Source organism: Dermochelys coriacea, chromosome 17, assembly GCF_009764565.3.
Source record: "Dermochelys coriacea isolate rDerCor1 chromosome 17, rDerCor1.pri.v4, whole genome shotgun sequence".
NCBI classification, from domain to species: domain Eukaryota; kingdom Metazoa; phylum Chordata; order Testudines; family Dermochelyidae; genus Dermochelys; species Dermochelys coriacea.
The window spans coordinates 2,424,695-2,446,698 of NC_050084.1; the positions used below are offsets into that span (position 1 = coordinate 2,424,695).

Sequence of the window (22,004 nt, forward strand, 5' to 3'; positions counted from 1 at the left end):
CCAGTGCCCCCCTCCACAGCAGCAGGGGCAGCCCAGTGCCCCACAGGACAGGCCCTGCCCTCCCTCCCCTGTCCCAGAGCATCTGTGCCCCAACCCCTGGCCTGACCAAGCCGTCTCTGCTCACCCGCCTCCCAGGAGCATCTGCCCCCCAGCCCACACCTGGACAGTCGTGCCCCCACACTCCCAGCATGCACTGCAGTTCTAGCTCCTTCCACTCTCCCCTCCATCCCATGCAAATTCACATCACTCCAAGCCCTGGGAACTTGGCATCATCCCGATGGGACAGTTGTGCCCCTGCCATGCCCATGACTTAGGGGCATGGTGCCCTGCTCCAAACGGATGCAGCCCGATGAGCATCCTCCCCTGCTGCCACGGGCCCCCGGCACTCAGAGAACCCGGATTTGCGTCCCCCACCCCACAGCTCTGACCCCTGGCCTTTCAAAGAGCTGGGCCTGCCCTGAGCAGAACTGCCAGCTGCTGAAACCAATCTGCCGGGAGGGCTCCGTGTGGGGGTGGGACTGGGGGAGCCAGCCCCTCCCCCAGGAACCCTGCTGTGCTGCCCAGAAGGCCGCTGACAGGGGATGCAGGAACCTTACCCGTGGCAGGCTCTGAGCTGTGCCCACGCTGCGTCCCAGGTGTGGCACTTGCAGGGTTAATGACTAGCCCCCTCCGTCCCGTAGAGAACGGGCCTCATGCCCCCTCCTGCCCCACGTGCAGAGGCCAGGTGCCATGGCTCTGAGAGCCGCAAGAGCCGGGTAGGCGTTTGTGGTGCTGCTCCTGGGGTGTGGGCACTGCCCACGGGGCAGCACAGGGCACATGTGTGCGGGGCGATGATGCCCAAGTCCCGGACGAGCACCCCATGCAGCAGTGTTACCGGGTCCCACAAGCCCAGCTCCCGCTGACTCATGCGGGTAAAGCCTGTGGTAAAGATGTGTCCTTCCCGCGTGAAGACAGCCCGCATGGGCCTCGTTCCTTCGTGGGGGGCAAACCTCTCCTGGGGAAGACAGGCACGTGTTACCGGGGCTGGGCCTAGCTCCGCCACCCTTGGGACCACAGCACGGGGGCGAGAGAGAGCCGGGCGCGGCGCATGGGGAGCCCACGCCCAGCGAGACCAGAGGCAGGCTGCGGTGCAGTGTCCAGCAGGGACAGCTCCCTTACCCCAGCCACTCGGGTGTGCTGTAGCAGAGCTGGCAAGGGAGTCGGCCCCGGCCACAGAAATAGAACCCAGGAGTCCAGAGTCCTTGCACCCTCTCCTCTGACCATTAGAACCCACTCCCCTGCTCAGAGCCCCCCTCTCATTCTAGCCCTCCCCAGCAACGCAGCATCTGGGGCTGTCCCTGCAGGGCCTGGCGCGTTTGAAATGGGGCCAAGGCCCGGAGTGGGGTGCAGTTTCTAAGGCGCCGGGGAGCCCACCAGGGGAGCTTGGGGCATTTCCTGTTCACACCAGCCAAGGCTTCCCTCTGTCACGCTGAGCAACGGGTCCCAGGCTCCATGCCGAGCTGTCTCCACCACGCACAGACACTCGCTGGCAGAGCACCGGCTCGCCACCCCGCCAGGCATGCTAGACAAGAGCGACTGGCAAGGCCTGGGGCATACAGCAATTGCCTTCTCCTACCAGGTCCCAGAGCGCCAGCTGCCGCTCACTCATCTTGCTGAAGCCTGTGGTGAAGATCTTGCCATCAGCCATGAAGATGGCTCTGATGGGGCGGGCGCCTTCATGCGGCTTGACTTTCTCCTGGCACCGGCGGTTAGAGGGTTAAAACCAAAACACAGGCACACACCAAGCTGTTAGTCCAAGGTGAGCCCCCACATGCAGGGAGTATGGCACGCCCCCCTCCCCAGCAGCCCAAATGGAGCAGACACTGAGCAAACCCCAGCCATGAGTTGGGCAGTGGGTCCTGCTGGGGTGGCAGGGTTGGATGGGCTCTAATCCCCACTGAAGGCACAGACAAGGCAGTGGCAGGGGGAGTTTTACCACTGGTCCTGCCCTCTACGACAAGAGGAGTCTCTGTGCTCTGCCTCTGGGCTGAGCCTGCCAGCTGTGGGCATCCATCCTGCCCCCTGCAAGTTATCAGCCAGTAGCAGCTAGGAGCTGGTGCCCTGCTTTTGAGCCCCGAGACCAGCCGGTCTAAGATGCCCTCAGCCATGGGGCTCAGGGCTGGTGCTCCGGCTGTGCAGGGCCTGGGTGCGATCATGCAGAGCCGGTGACATGCACAGTTACAGGCTGGCACAGCTGGGCATTAGCACTCAGCGCCGAGGGAGGGAGGGAGCTGTGGGCAAGGCATGGAGCCAGCCTGCTGGGACATGGAGTAACCGCATGGCACAGCCATGCTCCCCTGGGGAGAGGGGCACTGAGGGGGGAAGCTCAGAGACACCAGAACAGCAGCCCGGCTCCAGCTCCCAGAGGAGAACACGCGGGGTGGGCAAGGAGTGGAGAGGCACAGGTTGCTTAGAGCGTGGGGCAGTGCATGCGCTCCATGGACACGGTGTTGCTAATAGCAGCAGCAGCGTGCGAGGGGCCCAGCTCCATGCCCACTGCCCGGGGCCGGCCCGGTGCTGGAGGTGCTAAGGACTCACCGCCACCACCTGCTGCTTGCGGGGGTCGATGATGCGCATGTGCTTGTCCTTGCAGGTGGTGACGAGCAGGCTGCCGGTGCGGTTCCAGCACACGTTGTAGATGAGGTCGCCGTGCATGTCGTCCAGCGTCAGCAGCATCTCGCCCGTGCCCACATTCCACAGGATCAGCAGGTTGTCTCCGCCTGGGGATGGGCGGGACGGGCGTCACTTGGGGCTGTGCCCAGCCTGAGGGCTGCAGCCTGGGGACCCTGGGGGCCTTACCTGCGCTGAGCAGCATGTTGCGAGCCGTGGGGTGCCACGTGATGATGCCCACTCTCTTGGAGTGCCCCTCCAGTGTGACGATGGGCTCCGTGATGTTCCGCATGGGCACATAGTCGGGGATCTGCCAGACCTGGAGAGCAGGGAGAGCGAGCGGCGGTGAGGCTGGCAGAGCACTGCCCTCTCCGGGGGGGGTCAGAGCCAGATGCTAGTGCAGGGGGGGCACCCAGAGGCCTGCAGGGGTCAACGACACTATGACATTTATGGGCTCAGGAGCTGTAAGCGGCTAAGAGCCCCAGAGCCAATTAACTTCTCCTGTAATCCTCTGGCACGTCACCCTGCCCCGGGCAGCCATGAAGAGAGGGAACCGTGCCTGAGCCCTCAGCAGAGAGGGCACTCCGGGCCCCCAAAGACACTGGCCTGGGGCCCCCAAGACCTGCCCCTGCCCCTGCCCCTGCCCCTCCCCCCCTCGCTGTGAAAGGGAACAGGAGCACATGGGGTAGGAAACCAGGGACCAGCCTTGCTGCACATTGCAGGGGGGCAGGCACCCCAGGGCAATGCTAATGAAGGGCTGTCCCTGGGGTGTTGGGGCGACGAGGGCTGGATCCCAGCCTGGCCTGTCTGAGGAGCCCCTGGGTCTCCCGTTTCCGGCTGCCCCCGCCACCCCCATGGAACCAGACGCCCCCAGGAACGGCCGGCTGCACTGGGAGGGCTTCTGCCGCCCCCACGGCCGCCTGCTAGAGACAAGGGGGAGCCAAAGTCCCCTGAGCAGCGGGTGCTGCCCTGGCCCCCCCCGGATCTTCTCCCTGCCCCAGCACTGCCTCCCATGTGGCTATTCTTAGGTGCCGAGTCAGGCTGAGAGCGCTGCGTCACCCGCACCGGCAGGCACCAGCATAGGCACGTGCACCCGACTAAAAATAGCCCCCCTTTCCAGTGATTTCAAAAGGAACAGAGCTGAGCTGGAGCACTGCCCCCCAACGCCTGGTTCCCGCTGCAGCCCCCCCAGCCCTCCTTGCTGCAGCCCCCCCCAGCACCTGGTCCCTGCTGCAGCCCCCCCAGCCACCTGGCCCTCGCTGCAGCCCCCCCAGCTCTCCTTTGTGCAGCCCCTCCCAGCCACCTGGCCCCCGCTGCAGCCCCCCTTGCTGCAGCTTCCCCCCAGCCACCTGGTCCCCACTGCAGCCCCCCCAGTCACCTGGTCCCCGCTGCAGCCCCCCTTATTGCAGTCCCTCCCAGCCACCTGGTCCTCGCTGCAGCCCCCCAGCCACCTGGTCCCCGCTGCAGCCCCCCAGCCTTCATTGCTGCAGCCTCCCCCAGCCACCTGGTCCCCGCTGCAGCCCCCCAGCCCTCATTGCTGCAGCCTCCCCCAGCCACCTGGTCCCCGCTGCACCCCCCTTGCTGCAGCCCCCCCAGCCACCTGGCCCTTGCTGCAGTCCCCCAGCCCTCGTTGCCGCAGCCCCTCCCCAGCCACCTGGCCCCCAATGCAGCCCCCCCACAGCAGCAACCTCACATGCACATTCCTGCAGCATCTCTCCAATGCATTCACCCCTCAGCCCCGAAACCAACCTTGTCACGCCTGACGCACCCTCCCCTCTAGTACCGTCCCCGCAGCCCATGCTCCCCATTCCCCCAAGCTTCCCACCCCATGAGAGGCCCTGAGCTCAGCCCCCGGCCCCCATACCATGACCGTGGTGTCCTCGGAGGCGCTGGCGATGACGTTGTCGTTGTGAGGGCACCAGTCGATGTCCAGCACGGGTGCCGTGTGCCCAGTCACCAGGGGATGGTTCTTATCCACGCGCCCCGTCTGGAACACAGAGGCAGGGCAGTGAGCTGGGGCCAGCTGGCAGCGCCCTGTGCCTCCCACCCCTGCCCCACAGCCAGTGCCCCATCGCACTCTGCCCTGCCCATGAGGGGCACCGAGCTGCCCAAACCCCAACTGCTGGTACCTGGGCCACATCTATGGGCAGCCAGCGCTGGGCAGAGGGAGCTGACGGCAGGTGGGCAGAGCACAGCCTCCTCCCCATGCCAGGCTACCAGCTGCAGTACCTTGGCCCCTCTCACCATGCCCTCGGCCCAGCTCCTGGACTCGCCAAGGGGAGGGGGGCTCCAGTGACTGAGCTGGGGGGCGTCAGCACAGATCCCAATGGGAGAGGTGCCCACATCCCCACACTAGTGTCGTTGGCACTAACCGCGCCCTCAGCAGAGGGGCCAGGGCCTGGCTGGGCCCCGCAGCCTGAGTCTCCCTCTCCCCCAGGGCCAGGCAGAGCATGAGGAGGGTTCACCCTGTGGTACCCCCTGGGTAGGCAGAGACCGGCAGTTCCCTGCACCCCTCTGGCTTCCCTCCTGCAGTGCCCAGTTGACTCTAGATAAGTGCTGTCAGCAGGAGCGTCTGACGCACACCCCAGGCCCTACTTCCCTGGGGGGCAGCTAGTGGGTGGCACTGGCACTGAGCAGGGACCACACTGGGAGGCAGGACTCCTGGGTCCCCTTCTCAGCCCCGTGCTCGCTCGCATGCAGGGACTGGGCAGAGCGTGGGGAGATGGTGATGGGCGCACGAGGGCGGGCGGGATCCAGTCCCTGACCAGCCTCACCCCAGCGCCAGTCACCCCGTGGCAGGGGCAGGGCGGAGAGGGAACACAAGGCCCTGGAGAGGTGGGCAGCAGAATGCCTCTCTGCAGAGTCCAAATTGCTCCAGCCTAGGCAGAGCGAATGGATCCGGCCTGATTCGGCTCCAGCAGCTCTGATGTCACGTGACCCTGAGAGTTTTGGTGGAGCTGCTCCCCGCCATGCCAGCCAAGCATGCGGGCAGGAGTGGGTGGGGTCAATTTGACACCCCCCGCCATGTCATCCTCTCTCAGGCTCTCTCCCACCAGGGCCTGGGATGGGTGCAGGCATCTAGCTGGGAGAGGTTCTCATGCATGCTCTAAAAAAGCCAATGACCCACCCCAGCTCCTCACAATCTCCAGAGCCCCTCCTGCCAGCCAGCCAAGCTGCACTGGGTCAATAACATTACCCTCTGTGGGGGGGAGGGGGAGACCCTGCAGGGCCCTCCCCTAGCATCTCCTATACACTCACCAACCCCCAATTCCCTCGTCCCCTGGCGCTGACCCTGGGCAGATGGGGGCACCTGGCTCCCACAGGACAGGCCCAGAGCCAGGCCCCATCTCGCCTGGCCACAGATCCTTATTAGCCTGTAGATCTCAGACCACTGCTCGAAACAGCATCTCCCACTGCACAGAGGGGAAACTGAGGCACGAGGCACGGGACGGGTCTTCCCCAAGGCCCTGCAGTGAGTCAGTAGCAGAGCTGGAAATGGAACCCAGGGGTCTGGACTGACAGTCCACAGCCCGCCACACCTCCTCCCATGGAACAGCCCTACAGTGTCTTCTCCGGTCAGGGGGGTTTGGACTCAGGACTCCTGGGTTCTAAGCCCAGCTCTGGCACCGACTCACCATGTCCTGTCCCCCACAAGCAGGCTGTGACCCGCCTGCCCCTTTCTGTGCCCCCCCTCTGCTGTAGGGCACAGCCCCAGCCCCTCCCCCGGCCAGTGAGCTGCACACTCCAGGGCAGCGCTGTCCAGCTGGAAACTCGAGCTGTGGAAAGAGTGACCCCGTGGTTTCCTGCTGTCCGCTCGATTGTTCCTGGTATGAGTCACACGTTATTGTGAGCACAGCCTCCCCGTGCTGGACAACTGCTCCAATCCATCTCTGCTCGGAGCCTGCCTGGCCACGGGCAGCCCGGCGTGGGGGGGGGAGCCCGGTCAAGGTCACGACTTGTGGGTGCTGGCAAATGGAATCCCCAATGCCCAGAAAGGCTGGTGAGCACAGGAGGGGGCAGAGGGGAGTGGGCCCGGAGGCAGGGGACGGGCAGGTGGATGGAGCAGTGCTGGGGACCAGACAGGATGCAGTGAGAGAGGATGACGGCCAGAGCCCAGGAGCTGAGAGAAGCTTGTAGCCTGGGGAGGCGGGGGGCAGCAGGAGCAGGACAATGGTCTTACCAGAGTAAAACATCCCAGAACTGGTGGGACAGACCCTGACGCTCAGGGCCAGGGCAGGATTGGGCCCCGTTCTATAGCCCCACTGCTTAGCCTGGTGCCCTCTCCCAGCAGTAGCCCACCCACCTGCCCCACTGACAGGCCCTGCTGCAGTCTGGCTGCCTCCAGCATTGTTCGAGGGCTAGCGGCCCAAAATCCTGCCCCACCCTCTCTGCTCCTCCTCCTGTCTCCCAGCCAGGCTTCCGGCCTGCTCCCCCGGGCCCCCCAGGAGGAAGGCAGAACAGGATGCACCTCCCCAGCTCTCTTGACTCACCGGCAGCTCCTGTCTGCTTGCTCATGGTGCCTGAACTGGGGCTGGCTACAAGAGCCATGGAGCTGCCCTGGGCCGGGAGGCACCCCCCCCAGGGGGTCACACACACCTCCCTCTACATCTGCAAAACAAGGCAGTCCCCAGAGCCCTGATTCATTCCCTGAGCAGCCCCTGGCGCTGAGTGCCAGTCACCCAGCCCTCCTGCCGCTACCCACTCCAGCGCCCATTCATGCCCCTAGGGCAGCATGCCCTGCCGGGGCCAGTCACTCTCCAATGGCCAAGTCTGCAGCCAGAGGTGCGGGGCCCGAGCCCAGTGACGAGACACGAGGGGATTCGGAGTGGCTGGCTGGGAAAGGGCACCATGCTCTTGGAAGGGGCCTACAGGCGCCTCACAGCACGGCACCTCCTGCCCACTGGCTCCTCGAGAGCTGCCCCACATGCTGTGGGAAGGTGGGGGGTTCCCTCGCTAACAAACCCCGCTTGTGGCAGCTGCTGCCTGAAAGGAGCTGCCCTCGGGCAGTGTGGCCAGGCCGTCCCCAGGACCAGAGGAGCCAGGTGCCCGGCTGCTAACTCCCCTCCGCCTGTGAGCTTGTGCCACAGGGGTGAGGGTAGAACCCACCCACACCCCGCATAGAGAAAACCCCACAACCAGGCTCTGCTGTGGGCCCCTAATGAGTCCCAAGCACAGCACATCAACCCGGCCCAGCCCCGGCAGCGTGGGGCTGCTGTGAGGAGCCAGCGGGCTGGGAGCTGGGCTGTGCTCTCCTGGCCATGGCCCCACAGCCCCAGGCCCCCGGGACCGGATCCGGGTCCAGGCGTCACCGAGTTTCCTGAGCCTGCCCAGCTCCCTGCCTGGCCGGCTGCCCCGTGCCAGCGCTCAGGGGAGGCCGGGGCAGGGCGGCCAGAGAAGTGGGCAGCCCGCGATGGGGACTCCGACCAACTCGGCCCCGTCGCCATGGCGACACGTGAGGATGCTCCCAGCTCCAGGCCCGAGACTGCAACAAAGGCCTGGCAGCTGCTCCCGCGTGCCGGCCTGGGGCAGGGGCTGGCGGATGCCCCCCAAACCCGGCACCGCCCCCAGCCAGGCCAGCTGGACTCACGAGCCCGGCTGCCATGCAGAGGGAGAACTCACTGCTCCCTTCTCCCTGCCCTGTTGCTGCTGCTTGGCTCTGCCAGCCAGGGGCCACCATGCAGGCTGGGGCTTTGCACAGGAAACACGTCCTGCTTGGGGCAGCCCCCCCCGGCCTGCCCCCCATGGGCCCTGGCGGCTGCCGGGCCCCTCCCCCCAGCAGCCCAGAGCGTTACACAGCACCCAGCCATCTCCACCAGCGCCCCACTGCGGGGAGCCCAGCGAGCCGGCGGGTAAACCCATCCCCGGCCCCCTCCTGGCCTGGGCACGCCAGCCACTCACTCACCTTGGCCAAGGGCAGCACCATGAAGGCCCCTCCGCCGCCGGACTCCACAATGATGGCCACGAACTTGGGGTTGACAGCGCAGAAGGAGCTGTCCCACGTCACCTTGGACACCCGGATGTCCTCGTACATCTGGTCGGCCTTCACCGGCTGCCCAAAGACGTGCCGGAACTTACTCTGGCGCACCACCCTGCGGCTCATGGCTGGCGGGAGATGGGGGGGGATCAGCGAGGGAGCAGACCCCCAATACCATCAGTCCCCTCCCTGCATGGCCTCCCCAGCCATCCACCGGCTTCGAGTCCCCAGGACACAGCAGGCCCCCATGGGCTCCAGCCCAGCAGAACTGTGGGGGAGCCCAGGGCCGGACTAGCAGGGCAGCTGGTTTGGTGTCCATTAGAGGAGCTCTCTCTGAATGTGGATTCCAACCTCTCCCCTCCCCAGGCAGCTCAGAGGGTCTGGCTGGTAAAGCAAGTGAGCGGGGCGAAGGGGCTGCTTGGTGTCTGTGCCCCATGCCAGGGCCCACCCCGCAGAGCAGGTGCTGGGAGGCAGCCTGCAGCAGGGAGTTCCCAAAGTGCCAGCCCCCCATCCCAGCGGCAGCAGGAGCTCTGCGAGCACCCTTAGCCACAGCCCCACATATCCATTAGAAGAGTAGCAGAGGCAACACCTGGAGCTGAGAGAGATGCTGGGGAGCCAGGCAAAAGGGAGCATCCCTCCTGAGGCTTGCAGAGCTCTGCTTCCCCCGACCCCACCCTCTCTCCTGGGACAGAGCGGAGGGATGGAGCCCAGTCCAGAGAGCAGGTGCAGCCCCATGGGCCTACAGGACTCTACTGCCCTGGGTCAGCCCATCGCCCCCAAGGTCCCACGGCCACTGCCCTGACCAAAGCCCAGTCCTGGTCAGGCAATTCCATTCAGACTCCCTACCACCAGGCCCCCGCAGCCTGTTGGATCAGAGATTTTGCCTCACTTCCTTCCCCAAACTGCTGGCAGCATTGCTGTGTAGGCATTAAACAGCCACCACATTAGCCTTCAGAGGGGGCTGCATGTGCATGGTGGGTAGATGGTTTCCCACCCCAAGAGTTCTCATCAAGAAAGCCCAGGGACATGGCGGGGGGGGGCCTCCCTTGCCTGGGTGGGTGCAGCCACAGAGCATCCCCGCCATCCTGGCAATTGTGAAAGTGACAATGCTGCCCCCCCACCCCCAGCCATTCCCCGGGGGTCCCCAACGCTGCCTCCTGGTGGGAAGTGTCAGCAGCACCGTGGTGTTGGAAGGCGCCTGTGGCTCGGGGCTACAGCATGTCTCCTCAGCAACACCAGCTGCTGCAAGCGCATGGTCCTGCACTCTGCGCTGGCCTCCTCGGGGCTGGAGCACTCAAGGAAACAAAGTACTGGGTGCTCAGCACCCACCAGCCGGACTTAGGGGAGGGCCTCGGGGAGGGGAAGGAGTGAGGGAGGGACTGAGGGGGCCAAGGGGGGAAGGAAGAGGTGGAATGAGGGTGGGGCCTTCGGGGAAGGGGTGGAGTGGGGGCAGGGCCTCAGGGTGGAGCACCTGTGGGGAGAAGTAGAGGTCGGCCCCTATGGCTGGCCTCCCATAGAAGAGAGTCAAGGGCAGGGTCTCGGGCCCGACCTTCGAGGTGCTCAGCAGCCTGGGCTCAGCGTATCTAGAAGGGCCTATGGCTCCGGGCTGGGCACCGAGGTCCATAACTCCAGCCCTCGGGCCCATGGAACTTTCTACCACCGGGGCAGAGCCCAGCTGGGCAGCAAACAGAGCGTCCTGCGGGGCCGGTCCCAGATCCTGGAACAAACCCGCAGGAACTCAAGGCCACCCCAAACCTCCCCAGGGGCCCTGCTCCCACCGGCCTTCTCTGACACAAACCCAGAGCAGGGGGGCTGTACCAGGAGGGGAGGAACAAGCTGCTCCGCTGCTCACATAGCTCTCTCCCTAGGGAGAAGAAGAGAAAGAAGGAACCACGGGCTGTCACTGGACGGTGCTCGGACACTGTGGTGATGAGAGTGAGCCCGGCAGAGCAGGGCAGGGGGCACCTGAGATATGCAGTGGCCTGGGGCTACAGGGGCCATTGGCCCCCATGGTGGGGGGCTGAAAGGGCTGGGAAGGTGGCCACTTGCCTGTAAGCTGTCTGGGCTGTGTTCGTACAGTGCCTGGCACAGGCGGGCTCTGGGTGCGACCGCCACGTAACCAAACACAACAGGGACTGCTATGGGCGGAAGACGGTACAAAGCGGGGGGAGGGCAGCCTAAGGGGTGGTCTCTCTGAGTGAGTCTGCCTTGGCGTGCCGGCGTGCTCACCCGCCTGGCCCTCCTCGTGGCCTGCCATGGCTTTCCCAGGCTTGGCTGCTTAGCCACATCCCATCCCCAAGGGAAGGAGGGAACCAGGATTCCTGGAAGCCATCTGCTGCCAGGCTGTTGCTGGGCTCCGTGGGAAGCTGGCACACCCAGCCCAGCATGGCCCCACACGGGGCAGTGTCCATCCACCTGGTCTCTGCTTAATGACCTTTTTATGAACTTTTAGCCCCCTCCCCATCAAGTCAAAATCCTTCATTCCCAAGCTGCTTTATTTGTTTTAAGGACAGGCATATGGGTTTGAACAAAATAAGAACTGGTCTGCACTTTCACCCGTTTTTAGAATCCCAACTTGAACTGAAACTTTGCTTAGGGTCAGAAATGTTCATTTTCAGACAGCTTTCATTTTTTCCCCATTAAGACACATTTTGGGTTCACGCTGCTTTCTCTGGGGGGCTGATGTTCTCCACCAAGGCTAATCCATGCAGCAGCCGACCCCTGGGCTAGAGGCAGCCATGAAATCGGACATTGCTCTCAGCCCCTGGCCTGTCACGCTGCGCTGGGGCTCTCTGCTTGGCCCCCTTCCCATCCCCTGCACTCCACTGGGCGCCCGAAGGAATAAACCTCCCAGAGACGCTGAGCCACGTTAGACCAGAAAACGAACACTCAGCCTTCCGCAAGCTCCTAGTGCCAGCGCATTGCCCCACGTCACCCCCACTTCACAAGTGGGGAAACTGAGGCAAGGGAAGGGACGCGACTTGCCCAAGGTCACCCATCAGGCAAGTGGCAGGGCCAGGAATTAAACCCAGGTCCCAGCTGCATGTGCCCTTTGGCCCGGCAGTTCATTCATTCTCCTGTCAGCAGTGGGGCCAGCACAGGCCTCGGCCAGGGGGAATCATGCCCAGTTTTACCCCAGGCTCGGGCCCCCCGGACCTAGACTGAAGGGGCACCTCACCTGATGCAAGGCTGGGGCTGCAGAGCTGTGGGGGGCTCTGCTCTGCCCCCCCCAGTACAGAGTGCTGGGATCACCCCCAGCTCCCAGCCCAGCCAGCCTCCCTCCCTCGGCAATGAGCACAGCACCCAGGGGCCACACCAGCCGCGCTGGCACCCGGGAGCTGCGCCTGCCCACACGCCAACATCCAACAGACACTGCTGGGGGGGCACAAGCCAGGCACCAGCCACCCCCCGCCAGCCCTATGCCCCTGGCATCCCCACCACACACAACACGGCCTGCGTCCGCCCCCGCGGGGCCAGGCAGGATGGGGGGCACGTCAGTGATTATCTGCCCTGCTCCCAATTCAATCCCGACGGCAAAGCCCCACCTGCCCCCAGGAAAGGGGCCCGGGGCAGCGCCACGGCCCGGGTCCCGCGCCCCCCCGGGACCCGCTGCGGCCCCCGCTCAGCCCGGACGCCGCAGCAGCTGGGGAAGGAGACGCAGCGGCGGGGGACAAGCCAGGGTCACTGTCCTAATATAGACACGTCTCCGCCAGCCCGGGCCTGCGGGGGGGCCCGGACCGCCCGCACGGGGACCCCGCGAGCCGAGCCGAGCCGAGCCGAGCCGGGCCAGCCCCCCACCCAGCCGGGCTGCCCGTTACCGGCTGGCAGCCCCCCGCCCCCCGCTCAGCAGCAGCTGCCCGGCCCCCTCTCACCTGCTCCGGGGCGCTGCGGGGCGAGCTCGGCTGCAGCCCGCCGGGGCGGCTCGTCTCGGGCTCCGGGCGGAAATGGACGAAGCGCTTCGTGCGGCTCCAGCGGCCCAGCCCGCGGCAGCTGCTGCCAGCCACGTGCGGCCGGGCCCGGGGAGCGACAGCTGCGGGCCGGCGCGGGGGGGCCGGGCACACCCCGGCTGGGCACCAGCTGCCGCCCCCGGGAAAGGGCTCCCCCTCCAGCTCCCCCCGAGCCCCCCCTGCCCCAGGGAAAGGGCTCCCCCTCCAGCTCCCCCCGAGCCCCCCCTGCCCCAGGGAAAGGGCTGCCCCCTCCAGCTCCCCCCCAAGCCCCCCGAGCCCCCGGGAAAGGGCTCCCCCTCCAGCTCCCCCCCGCCCCAGGGAAAGGGCTGCCCCTCCAGCTCCCCCCGAGCCCCCCCTGCCCCAGGGAAAGGGCTCCCCCTCCAGCTCCCCCCGAGCCCCCGGGAAAGGGCTCCCCCTCCAGCTCCCCCCCGCCCCGCGAAAGGGCTCCACCTCCAGCTCCCCCCGAGCCCCCCCTGCCCCAGGGAAAGGGCTCCCCCCTCCAGCTCACCCCCGAGCCCCCGGGAAAGGGCTCCACCTCCAGCTCCCCCCGAGCCCCCGGGAAAGGGCTCCCCCTCCAGCTCGCCCCCGCCCCGGGAAAGGGCTGCCCCCTCCAGCTCCCCCCCAAGCCCCCCGAGCCCCCGGGAAAGGGCTCCCCCTCCAGCTCCCCCCCGCCCCAGGGAAAGAGCTCCCCCCTCCAGCTCCCCCCGAGCCCCCCCAGCCCCAGGGAAAGGGCTCCCCCCTCCAGCTCCCCCCGAGCCCCCCCAGCCCCCGGGAAAGGGCTCCCCCTCCAGCTCCCCCCGAGCCCCCGGGAAAGGGCTCCCCCTCCAGCTCCCCCCGAGCCCCCCCTGCCCCAGGGAAAGGGCTGCCCCTCCAGCTCCCCCCCCAAGCCCCCCGAGCCCCCGGGAAAGGGCTCCCCCTCCAGCTCCCCCCCCCGCCCCAGGGAAAGAGCTCCCCCCTCCAGCTCCCCCCGAGCCCCCCAGCCCCAGGGAAAGGGCTCCCCCTCCAGCTCCCCCCGAGCCCCCCCAGCCCCCGGGAAAGGGCTCCCCCTCCAGCTCCCCCCCAGCCCCCGGGAAAGGGCTCCCCCTCCAGCTCCCCCCCGCCCCAGGGAAAGGGCTGCCCCTCCAGCTCCCCCGAGCCCCCCCTGCCCCAGGGAAAGGGCTCCCCCTCCAGCTCCCCCCGAGCCCCCGGGAAAGGGCTCCCCCTCCAGCTCCCCCCCGCCCCGCGAAAGGGCTCCACCTCCAGCTCCCCCCGCGCCCCCCCTGCCCCAGGGAAAGGGCTCCCCCCTCCAGCTCCCCCCCGAGCCCCCGGGAAAGGGCTCCACCTCCAGCTCCCCCCCAGCCCCCGGGAAAGGGCTCCCCCTCCAGCTCGCCCCCGCCCGGGAAAGGGCTGCCCCCTCCAGCTCCCCCCCAAGCCCCCCGAGCCCCCGGGAAAGGGCTCCCCCTCCAGCTCCCCCCCGCCCCAGGGAAAGAGCTCCCCCCTCCAGCTCCCCCCGAGCCCCCCCAGCCCCAGGGAAAGGGCTCCCCCCTCCAGCTCCCCCCGAGCCCCCCCAGCCCCCGGGAAAGGGCTCCCCCTCCAGCTCCCCCCGAGCCCCCGGGAAAGGGCTCCCCCTCCAGCTCCCCCCCGCCCCAGGGAAAGGGCTGCCCCTCCAGCTCCCCCCGAGCCCCCCCTGCCCCAGGGAAAGGGCTCCCCCTCCAGCTCCCCCCGAGCCCCCGGGAAAGGGCTCCCCCTCCAGCTCCCCCCCGCCCCGCGAAAGGGCTCCACCTCCAGCTCCCCCCGAGCCCCCCCTGCCCCAGGGAAAGGGCTCCCCCCTCCAGCTCCCCCCCGAGCCCCCGGGAAAGGGCTCCACCTCCAGCTCCCCCCGAGCCCCCGGGAAAGGGCTCCCCCTCCAGCTCGCCCCCGCCCCGGGAAAGGGCTGCCCCCTCCAGCTCCCCCCGAGCCCCCCCTGCCCCAGGGAAAGGGCTGCCCCCTCCAGCTCCCCCCCAAGCCCCCCGAGCCCCCGGGAAAGGGCTCCCCCTCCAGCTCCCCCCCGCCCCAGGGAAAGGGCTGCCCCTCCAGCTCCCCCCCGCCCCAGGGAAAGGGCTCCCCCTCCAGCTCCCCCCGAGCCCCCCCTGCCCCAGGGAAAGGGTTCCCCCTCCAGCTCCCCCCCGCCCCAGGGAAAGGGCTCCCCCTCCAGCTCCCCCCGAGCCCCCCCTGCCCCAGGGAAAGGGTTCCCCCTCCAGCTCCCCCCCCGCCCCGGGAAAGGGCTCCCCCTCCAGCTCCCCCCGAAGCTCCCCCTCCAGCTCCCCCCCGCCCCAGGGAAAGGGCTCCCCCTCCAGCTCCCCCCGAGCCCCCCCTGCCCCAGGGAAAGGGTTCCCCCCTCCAGCTCCCCCCGAGCCCCCCCTGCCCCAGGGAAAGGGCTCCCCCCTCCAGCTCCCCCCCAGCCCCCGGGAAAGGGCTCCCCCTCCAGCTCCCCCCGAGCCCCCCCTGCCCCAGGGAAAGGGCTCCCCCCTCCAGCTCCCCCCCGCCCCAGGGAAAGGGCTCCCCCTCCAGCTCCCCCCGAGCCCCCGGGAAAGGGCTCCACCTCCAGCTCCCCCCCGCCCCAGGGAAAGGGCTCCCCCCTCCAGCTCCCCCCGAGCCCCCCCTGCCCCAGGGAAAGGGCTCCCCCCTCCAGCTCCCCCCCGAGCCCCCGGGAAAGGGCTCCACCTCCAGCTCCCCCCGAGCCCCCGGGAAAGGGCTCCCCCTCCAGCTCCCCCCGAGCCCCCCCTGCCCCAGGGAAAGGGCTCCCCCTCCAGCTCCCCCCCGCCCCAGGGAAAGGGCTCCCCCTCCAGCTCCCCCCGAGCCCCCCCTGCCCCAGGGAAAGGGTTCCCCCTCCAGCTCCCCCCCGCCCCGGGAAAGGGCTCCCCCTCCAGCTCCCCCCGAGCCCCCCTGCCCCAGGGAAAGGGCTCCCCCCTCCAGCTCCCCCCCAGCCCCCGGGAAAGGGCTCCCCCTCCAGCTCCCCCCGAGCCCCCCCTGCCCCAGGGAAAGGGCTCCCCCCTCCAGCTCCCCCCCGGCCCAGGGAAAGGGCTCCCCCCTCCAGCTCCCCCCGAGCCCCCGGGAAAGGGCTCCACCTCCAGCTCCCCCCCGCCCCAGGGAAAGGGCTGCCCCTCCAGCTCCCCCCGAGCCCCCCCTGCCCCAGGGAAAGGGCTCCCCCCTCCAGCTCCCCCCCGAGCCCCCGGGAAAGGGCTCCACCTCCAGCTCCCCCCGAGCCCCCGGGAAAGGGCTCCCCCTCCAGCTCCCCCCGAGCCCCCCATCCCCAGGGAAAGGGCTCCCCCCTCCAGCTCCCCCCCGAGCCCCCGGGAAAGGGCTCCCCCTCCAGCTCCCCCCGAGCCCCCCATCCCCAGGGAAAGGGCTCCCCCCTCCAGCTCCCCCCCGAGCCCCCGGGAAAGGGCTCCACCTCCAGCTCCCCCCGAGCCCCCGGGAAAGGGCTCCCCCTCCAGCTCCCCCCGAGCCCCCCATCCCCAGGGAAAGGGCTCCCCCCTCCAGCTCCCCCCGAGCCCCCCCTGCCCCAGGGAAAGGGCTCCCCCTCCAGCTCCCCCCCCGCCCCAGGGAAAGGGCTCCCCGTCCAGCTCCCCCCGAGCCCCCGGGAAAGGGCTGCCCCCTCCAGCTCCCCCCCGAGCCCCCCCAGCCCCAGGGAAAGGGCTCCCCCCTCCAGCTCCCCCCGAGCCCCCCATCCCCAGGGAAAGGCCTCCCCCCTCCAGCTCCCCCCGAGCCCCCCCATCCCCAGGGAAAGGGCTGCCCCCTCCAGCTCCCCCCGAGCCCCCCCAGCCCCCGGGAAAGGGCTCCCCCTCCAGCTCCCCCCGAGCCCCCGGGAAAGGGCTGCCCCCTCCAGCTCCCCCCCAAGCCCCCCGAGCCCCCGGGAAAGGGCTCCCCCTCCAGCTCCCCCCCGCGCCCCCCCAGCCCCAGGGAAAGGGCTCCCCCCTCCAGCTCCCCCCGAGCCCCCCATCCCCAGGGAAAGGCCTCCCCCCTCCAGCTCCCCCCGAGCCCCCCCATCCCCAGGGAAAGGGCTGCCCCCTCCAGCTCCCCCCGAGCCCCCCCAGCCCCCGGGAAAGGGCTCCCCCTCCAGCTCCCCCCGCCCCAGGGAAAGGGCTCCCCCTCCAGCTCCCCCCGAGCCCCCCCAGCCCCCGGTAAAGGGCTCCCCCTCCAGCTCCCCCCGAGCCCCCGGGAAAGGGCTGCCCCCTCCAGCTCCCCCCCAAGCCCCCCGAGCCCCCGGGAAAGGGCTCCCCCTCCAGCTCCCCCCCGAGCCCCCCCAGCCCCAGGGAAAGGGCTCCCCCCTCCAGCTCCCCCCGAGCCCCCCAGCCCCAGGGAAAGGCCTCCCCCCTCCAGCTCCCCCCGAGCCCCCCCCATCCCCAGGGAAAGGGCTGCCCCCTCCAGCTCCCCCCGAGCCCCCCCAGCCCCCGGGAAAGGGCTCCCCCTCCAGCTCCCCCCGAGCCCCCCCATCCCCAGGGAAAGGGCTCCCCGTCCAGCTCCCCCCGAGCCCCAGGGAAAGCGCTGCCCCCTCCAGCTCCCCCCGAGCCCCCCCAGCCCCCGGGAAAGGGCTCCCCGTCCAGCTCCCCCCGAGCCCCAGGGAAAGGGCTGCCCCCTCCATCTCCCCCTGAGCCCTCCCAGCCCCAGGGAAAGGGTTCCCCCTCCAGCTCCCACCGAGCCCCCCCATCCCCAGGGAAATGGCTCCCCCCTCCAGCTCCCCCCTGCCCCAGGGAAAGGGCTGCCCCCTCCAGCTCCCCCCCGAGCCCCCCCAGCCTCAGGGAAAGGGCTCCCCCTCCAGCTCCCCCCGAGCCCCCGGGAAAGGGCTGCCCCCTCCAGCTCCCCCCCGAGCCCCCCCAGCCCCAGGGAAAGGGCTCCCCCCTCCAGCTCCCCCCGAGCCCCCCATCCCCAGGGAAAGGGCTCCCCCCTCCAGCTCCCCCTGAGCCCCCCCATCCCCAGGGAAAGGGCTGCCCCCTCCAGCTCCCCCCGAGCCCCCCCAGCCCCCGGGAAAGGGCTCCCCCTCCAGCTCCCCCCCGCCCCAGGGAAAGGGCTCCCCCTCCAGCTCCCCCCGAGCCCCCCCAGCCCCCGGGAAAGGGCTCCCCCTCCAGCTCCCCCCGAGCCCCCGGGAAAGGGCTGCCCCCTCTAGCTCCCCCCCAAACCCCCCGAGCCCCCGGGAAAGGGCTCCCCCTCCAGCTCCCCCCCGAGCCCCCCCAGCCCCAGGGAAAGGGCTCCCGCCTCCAGCTCCCCCCGAGCCCCCCATCCCCAGGGAAAGGCCTCCCCCCTCCAGCTCCCCCGAGCCCCCCCATCCCCAGGGAAAGGGCTGCCCCCTCCAGCTCCCCCCGAGCCCCCCCAGCCCCCGGGAAAGGGCTCCCCCTCCAGCTCCCCCCGAGCCCCCCCATCCCCAGGGAAAGGGCTGCCCCCTCCAGCTCCCCCCGAGCCCCCCAGCCCCCGGGAAAGGGCTCCCCCTCCAGCTCCCCCCCGCCCCAGGGAAAGGGCTCCCCTCCAGCTCCCCCCGAGCCCCCCCAGCCCCCGGGAAAGGGCTCCCCCTCCAGCTCCCCCCCGCCCCAGGGAAAGGGCTGCCCCCTCCAGCTCCCCCCCAAGCCCCCGAGCCCCCGGGAAAGGGCTGCCCCCTCCAGCTCCCCCCGCCCCAGGGAAAGGGCTGCCCCCTCCAGCTCCCCCCCGAGCCCCCCCAGCCCCAGGGAAAGGGTTCCCCCTCCAGCTCCCCCCGAGCCCCCCCAGCCCCAGGGAAAGGGCTCCCCCTCCAGCTCCCCCCGAGGCCCCCATCCCCAGGGAAAGGGCTCCCCCCTCCAGCTCCCCCCGAGCCCCCGGGAAAGGGCTCCCCCTCCAGCTCCCCCCCGAGCCCCCCCCGCCCCCGGGAAAGGGCTCCCCCCTCCAGTTCCCCCCCGCCCCCGGGAAAGGGCTGCCCCCTCCAGCTCCCCCCCGAGCCCCCCCGACCCCGGGAAAGGGCTCCCCCTCCAGCTCCCCCCGAGCCCCCCATCCCCAGGGAAAGGGCTCCCCCCTCCAGCTCCCCCCGAGCCCCCGGGAAAGGGCTCCCCCTCCAGCTCCCCCCCGAGCCCCCCCAGCCCCAGGGAAAGGGCTCCCCCCTCCAGCTCCCCCCGAGCCCCCCATCCCCAGGGAAAGGGCTCCCCCCTCCAGCTCCCCCCGAGCCCCCGGGAAAGGGCTGCCCCCTCCAGCTCCCCCCGAGCCCCCGGGAAAGGGCTCCCCCTCCAGCTCCCCCCCGCCCCAGGGAAAGGGCTCCCCCTCCAGCTCCCCCCGAGCCCCCAGGAAAGGGCTGCCCCTCCAGCTCCCCCCCGAGCCCCCCCAGCCCCAGGGAAAGGGCTCCCCCCTCCAGCTCCCCCCGAGCCCCCCCATCCCCAGGGAAAGGGCTGCCCCCTCCAGCTCCCCCCGAGCCCCCCCAGCCCCCGGGAAAGGGCTCCCCCTCCAGCTCCCCCCGAGCCCCCCCATCCCCCGGGAAAGGGCTGCCCCCTCCAGCTCCCCCCGAGCCCCCCCAGCCCCCGGGAAAGGGCTCCCCCTCCAGCTCCCCCCCGCCCCAGGGAAAGGGCTCCCCCTCCAGCTCCCCCCGAGCCCCCCCAGCCCCCGGGAAAGGGCTCCCCCTCCAGCTCCCCCCCGCCCCAGGGAAAGGGCTGCCCCCTCCAGCTCCCCCCCAAGCCCCCCGAGCCCCCGGGAAAGGGCTCCCCCTCCAGCTCCCCCCGCCCCAGGGAAAGGGCTCCCCCTCCAGCTCCCCCCGAGCCCCCCCAGCCCCAGGGAAAGGGCTGCCCCCTCCAGCTCCCCCCGAGCCCCCGGGAAAGGGCTCCCCCTCCAGCTCCCCCCGAGCCCCCCATCCCCAGGGAAAGGGCTCCCCCCTCCAGCTCCCCCCGAGCCCCCCCATCCCCAGGGAAAGGGCTGCCCCCTCCAGCTCCCCCCGAGCCCCCCCAGCCCCCGGGAAAGGGCTCCCCCTCCAGCTCCCCCCCGCCCCAGGGAAAGGGCTCCCCCCTCCAGCTCCCCCCGAGCCCCCGGGAAAGGGCTCCCCCCTCCAGCTCCCCCCCAGCCCCAGGGAAAGGGCTCCCCCCTCCAGCTCCCCCCGAGCCCCCCCAGCCCCAGGGAAAGGGCTCCCCCCTCCAGCTCCCCCCGAGCCCCCGGGAAAGGGCTGCCCCCTCCAGCTCGCCCCCCCAGCCCCCCCAGCCCCAGGGAAAGGGCTCCCCCCCCCAGCTCCCCCCGAGCCCCCCATCCCCAGGGAAAGGGCTCCCCCCTCCAGCTCCCCCCGAGCCCCCCCATCCCCAGGGAAAGGGCTGCCCCCTCCAGCTCCCCCCGAGCCCCCCCAGCCCCCGGGAAAGGGCTCCCCCTCCAGCTCCCCCCGAGCCCCCCCATCCCCAGGGAAAGGGCTGCCCCCTCCAGCTCCCCCCGCGCCCCCCCCGCCCCCGGGAAAGGGCTCCCCCTCCAGCTCCCCCCCGCCCCAGGGAAAGGGCTCCCCCCTCCAGCTCCCCCCGAGCCCCCGGGAAAGGGCTCCCCCCTCCAGCTCCCCCCCGAGCCCCCCGAGCCCCCGGGAAAGGGCTCCCCCTCCAGCTCCCCCCCGCCCCAGGGAAAGGGCTCCCCCCTCCAGCTCCCCCCGAGCCCCCGGGAAAGGGCTCCCCCCTCCAGCTCCCCCCCGCCCCAGGGAAAGGGCTGCCCCCTCCAGCTCCCCCCGAGCCCCCCCAGCCCCAGGGAAGGGCTCCCCCCTCCAGCTACCCCCCAGCCCCCGGGAAAGGGCTGCCCCCTCCAGCTCCCCCCGAGCCCCCCCAGCCCCAGGGAAAGGGCTCCCCCTCCAGCTCCCCCCGAGCCCCCCCAGCCCCAGGGAAAGGGCTGCCCCCTCCAGCCTCCCCCGAGCCCCCCCATCCCCAGGGAAAGGGCTGCCCCCTCCAGCTCCCCCGAGCCCCCCCATCCCCAGGGAAAGGGCTGCCCCCTCCAGCTCCCCCCCGAGCCCCCCCCGCCCCAGGGAAAGGGCTCCCCCTCCCGCTCCCCCCGAGCCCCCCCAGCCCCAGGGAAAGGGCTGCCCCCTCCAGCTCCCCCGAGCCCCCCCATCCCCAGGGAAAGGGCTGCCCCCTCCAGCTCCCCCCGAGCCCCCGGGAAAGGGCTGCCCCCTCCAGCTCCCCCCGAGCCCCCCCATCCCCAGGGAAAGGGCTGCCCCCTCCAGCTCCCCCCGAGCCCCCCCATCCCCAGGGAAAGGGCTGCCCCCTCCAGCTCCCCCCGAGCCCCCCCATCTCCAGGGAAAGGGCTCCCCCCGCCCGCTCCCCCCCGCCCCAGGGAAAGGGCTGCCCCCTCCAGCTCCCCCCGAGCCCCCAGGAAAGGGCTGCCCCCTCCAGCTCCCCCCCGAGCCCCCCCAGCCCCAGGGAAAGGGCTGCCCCCTCCAGCTCCCCCCCGAGCCCCCCCCAGCCCCAGGGAAAGGGCTCCCCCCTCCAGCTCCCCCCGAGCCCCCCCATCCCCAGGGTAAGGGCTGCCCCCTCCAGCTCCCCCCGAGCCCCCCCAGCCCCCGGGAAAGGGCTCCCCCTCCAGCTCCCCCCGAGCCCCCCCATCCCCAGGGAAAGGGCTGCCCCCTCCAGCTCCCCCCGAGCCCCCCCAGCCCCAGGGAAAGGGCTCCCCCCTCCAGCTCCCCCCGAGCCCCCGGGAAAGGGCTCCCCCCTCCAGCTCCCCCCCGCCCCAGGGAAAGGGCTGCCCCCTCCAGCTCCCCCCCGAGCCCCCCCAGCCCCAGGGAAAGGGCTCCCCCCTCCAGCTCCCCCCGAGCCCCCCATCCCCAGGGAAAGGCCTCCCCCCTCCAGCTCCCCCTGAGCCCCCCCATCCCCAGGGAAAGGGCTGCCCCCTCCAGCTCCCCCCGAGCCCCCCCAGCCCCCGGGAAAGGGCTCCCCCTCCAGCTCCCCCCCCGCCCCAGGGAAAGGGCTCCCCCTCCAGCTCCCCCCGAGCCCCCCCAGCCCCCGGGAAAGGGCTCCCCCTCCAGCTCCCCCCGAGCCCCCGGGAAAGGGCTGCCCCCTCCAGCTCCCCCCCAAGCCCCCCGAGCCCCCGGGAAAGGGCTCCCCCTCCAGCTCCCCCCCGAGCCCCCCCAGCCCCAGGGAAAGGGCTCCCCCCCTCCAGCTCCCCCCGAGCCCCCATCCCCAGGGAAAGGCCTCCCCCCTCCAGCTCCCCCCGAGCCCCCCCATCCCCAGGGAAAGGGCTGCCCCCTCCAGCTCCCCCCGGTCCCCCCCAGCCCCCGGGAAAGGGCTCCCCCTCCAGCTCCCCCCGAGCCCCCCCCATCCCCAGGGAAAGGGCCTGCCCCCCTCCGAGCTCCCCCCGAGCCCCCCCAGCCCCTGGGAAGGGCTGCCCCCTCCAGCTCCCCCCCTGCCCCAGGGAAAGGGCTCCCCCTCCAGCTCCCCCCGGAGCCCCCCCAGCCCCCGGGAAAGGGCTCCCCCTCCCCAGCGCCCCCCGCCCCAGGAATGGGCCTGCCCCCT

General features: G+C 70.9%; 1 protein-coding gene across 2 annotated transcripts in view; it reads right to left on the bottom strand.

Annotated features, from left to right (window-relative positions):
• CORO6 (coronin 6) overlaps positions 1 to 12,698 on the bottom strand; it is an 18,277-nt gene extending 5,579 nt beyond the window's left edge. The window contains exons 1-6 of one of the 2 annotated variants that reach the window (XM_038375668.2): positions 12,496 to 12,698; positions 8,552 to 8,751; positions 4,514 to 4,636; positions 2,839 to 2,968; positions 2,578 to 2,759; positions 1,616 to 1,735 (exon numbers count right to left, since the gene is read on the bottom strand). In XM_038375668.2, the coding sequence (XP_038231596.1) occupies positions 1,616 to 1,735; positions 2,578 to 2,759; positions 2,839 to 2,968; positions 4,514 to 4,636; positions 8,552 to 8,749 (753 nt within the window). In that variant the 5' untranslated portion in view covers positions 8,750 to 8,751; positions 12,496 to 12,698. Of the gene's footprint in view, positions 1 to 874; positions 995 to 1,615; positions 1,736 to 2,577; positions 2,760 to 2,838; positions 2,969 to 4,513; positions 4,637 to 8,551; positions 8,752 to 12,495 lie in introns of both variants that reach the window. The other variant, XM_038375669.2, reaches the window with a different exon arrangement.
• Between the last annotated feature and the right edge of the window lie 9,306 nt (positions 12,699 to 22,004).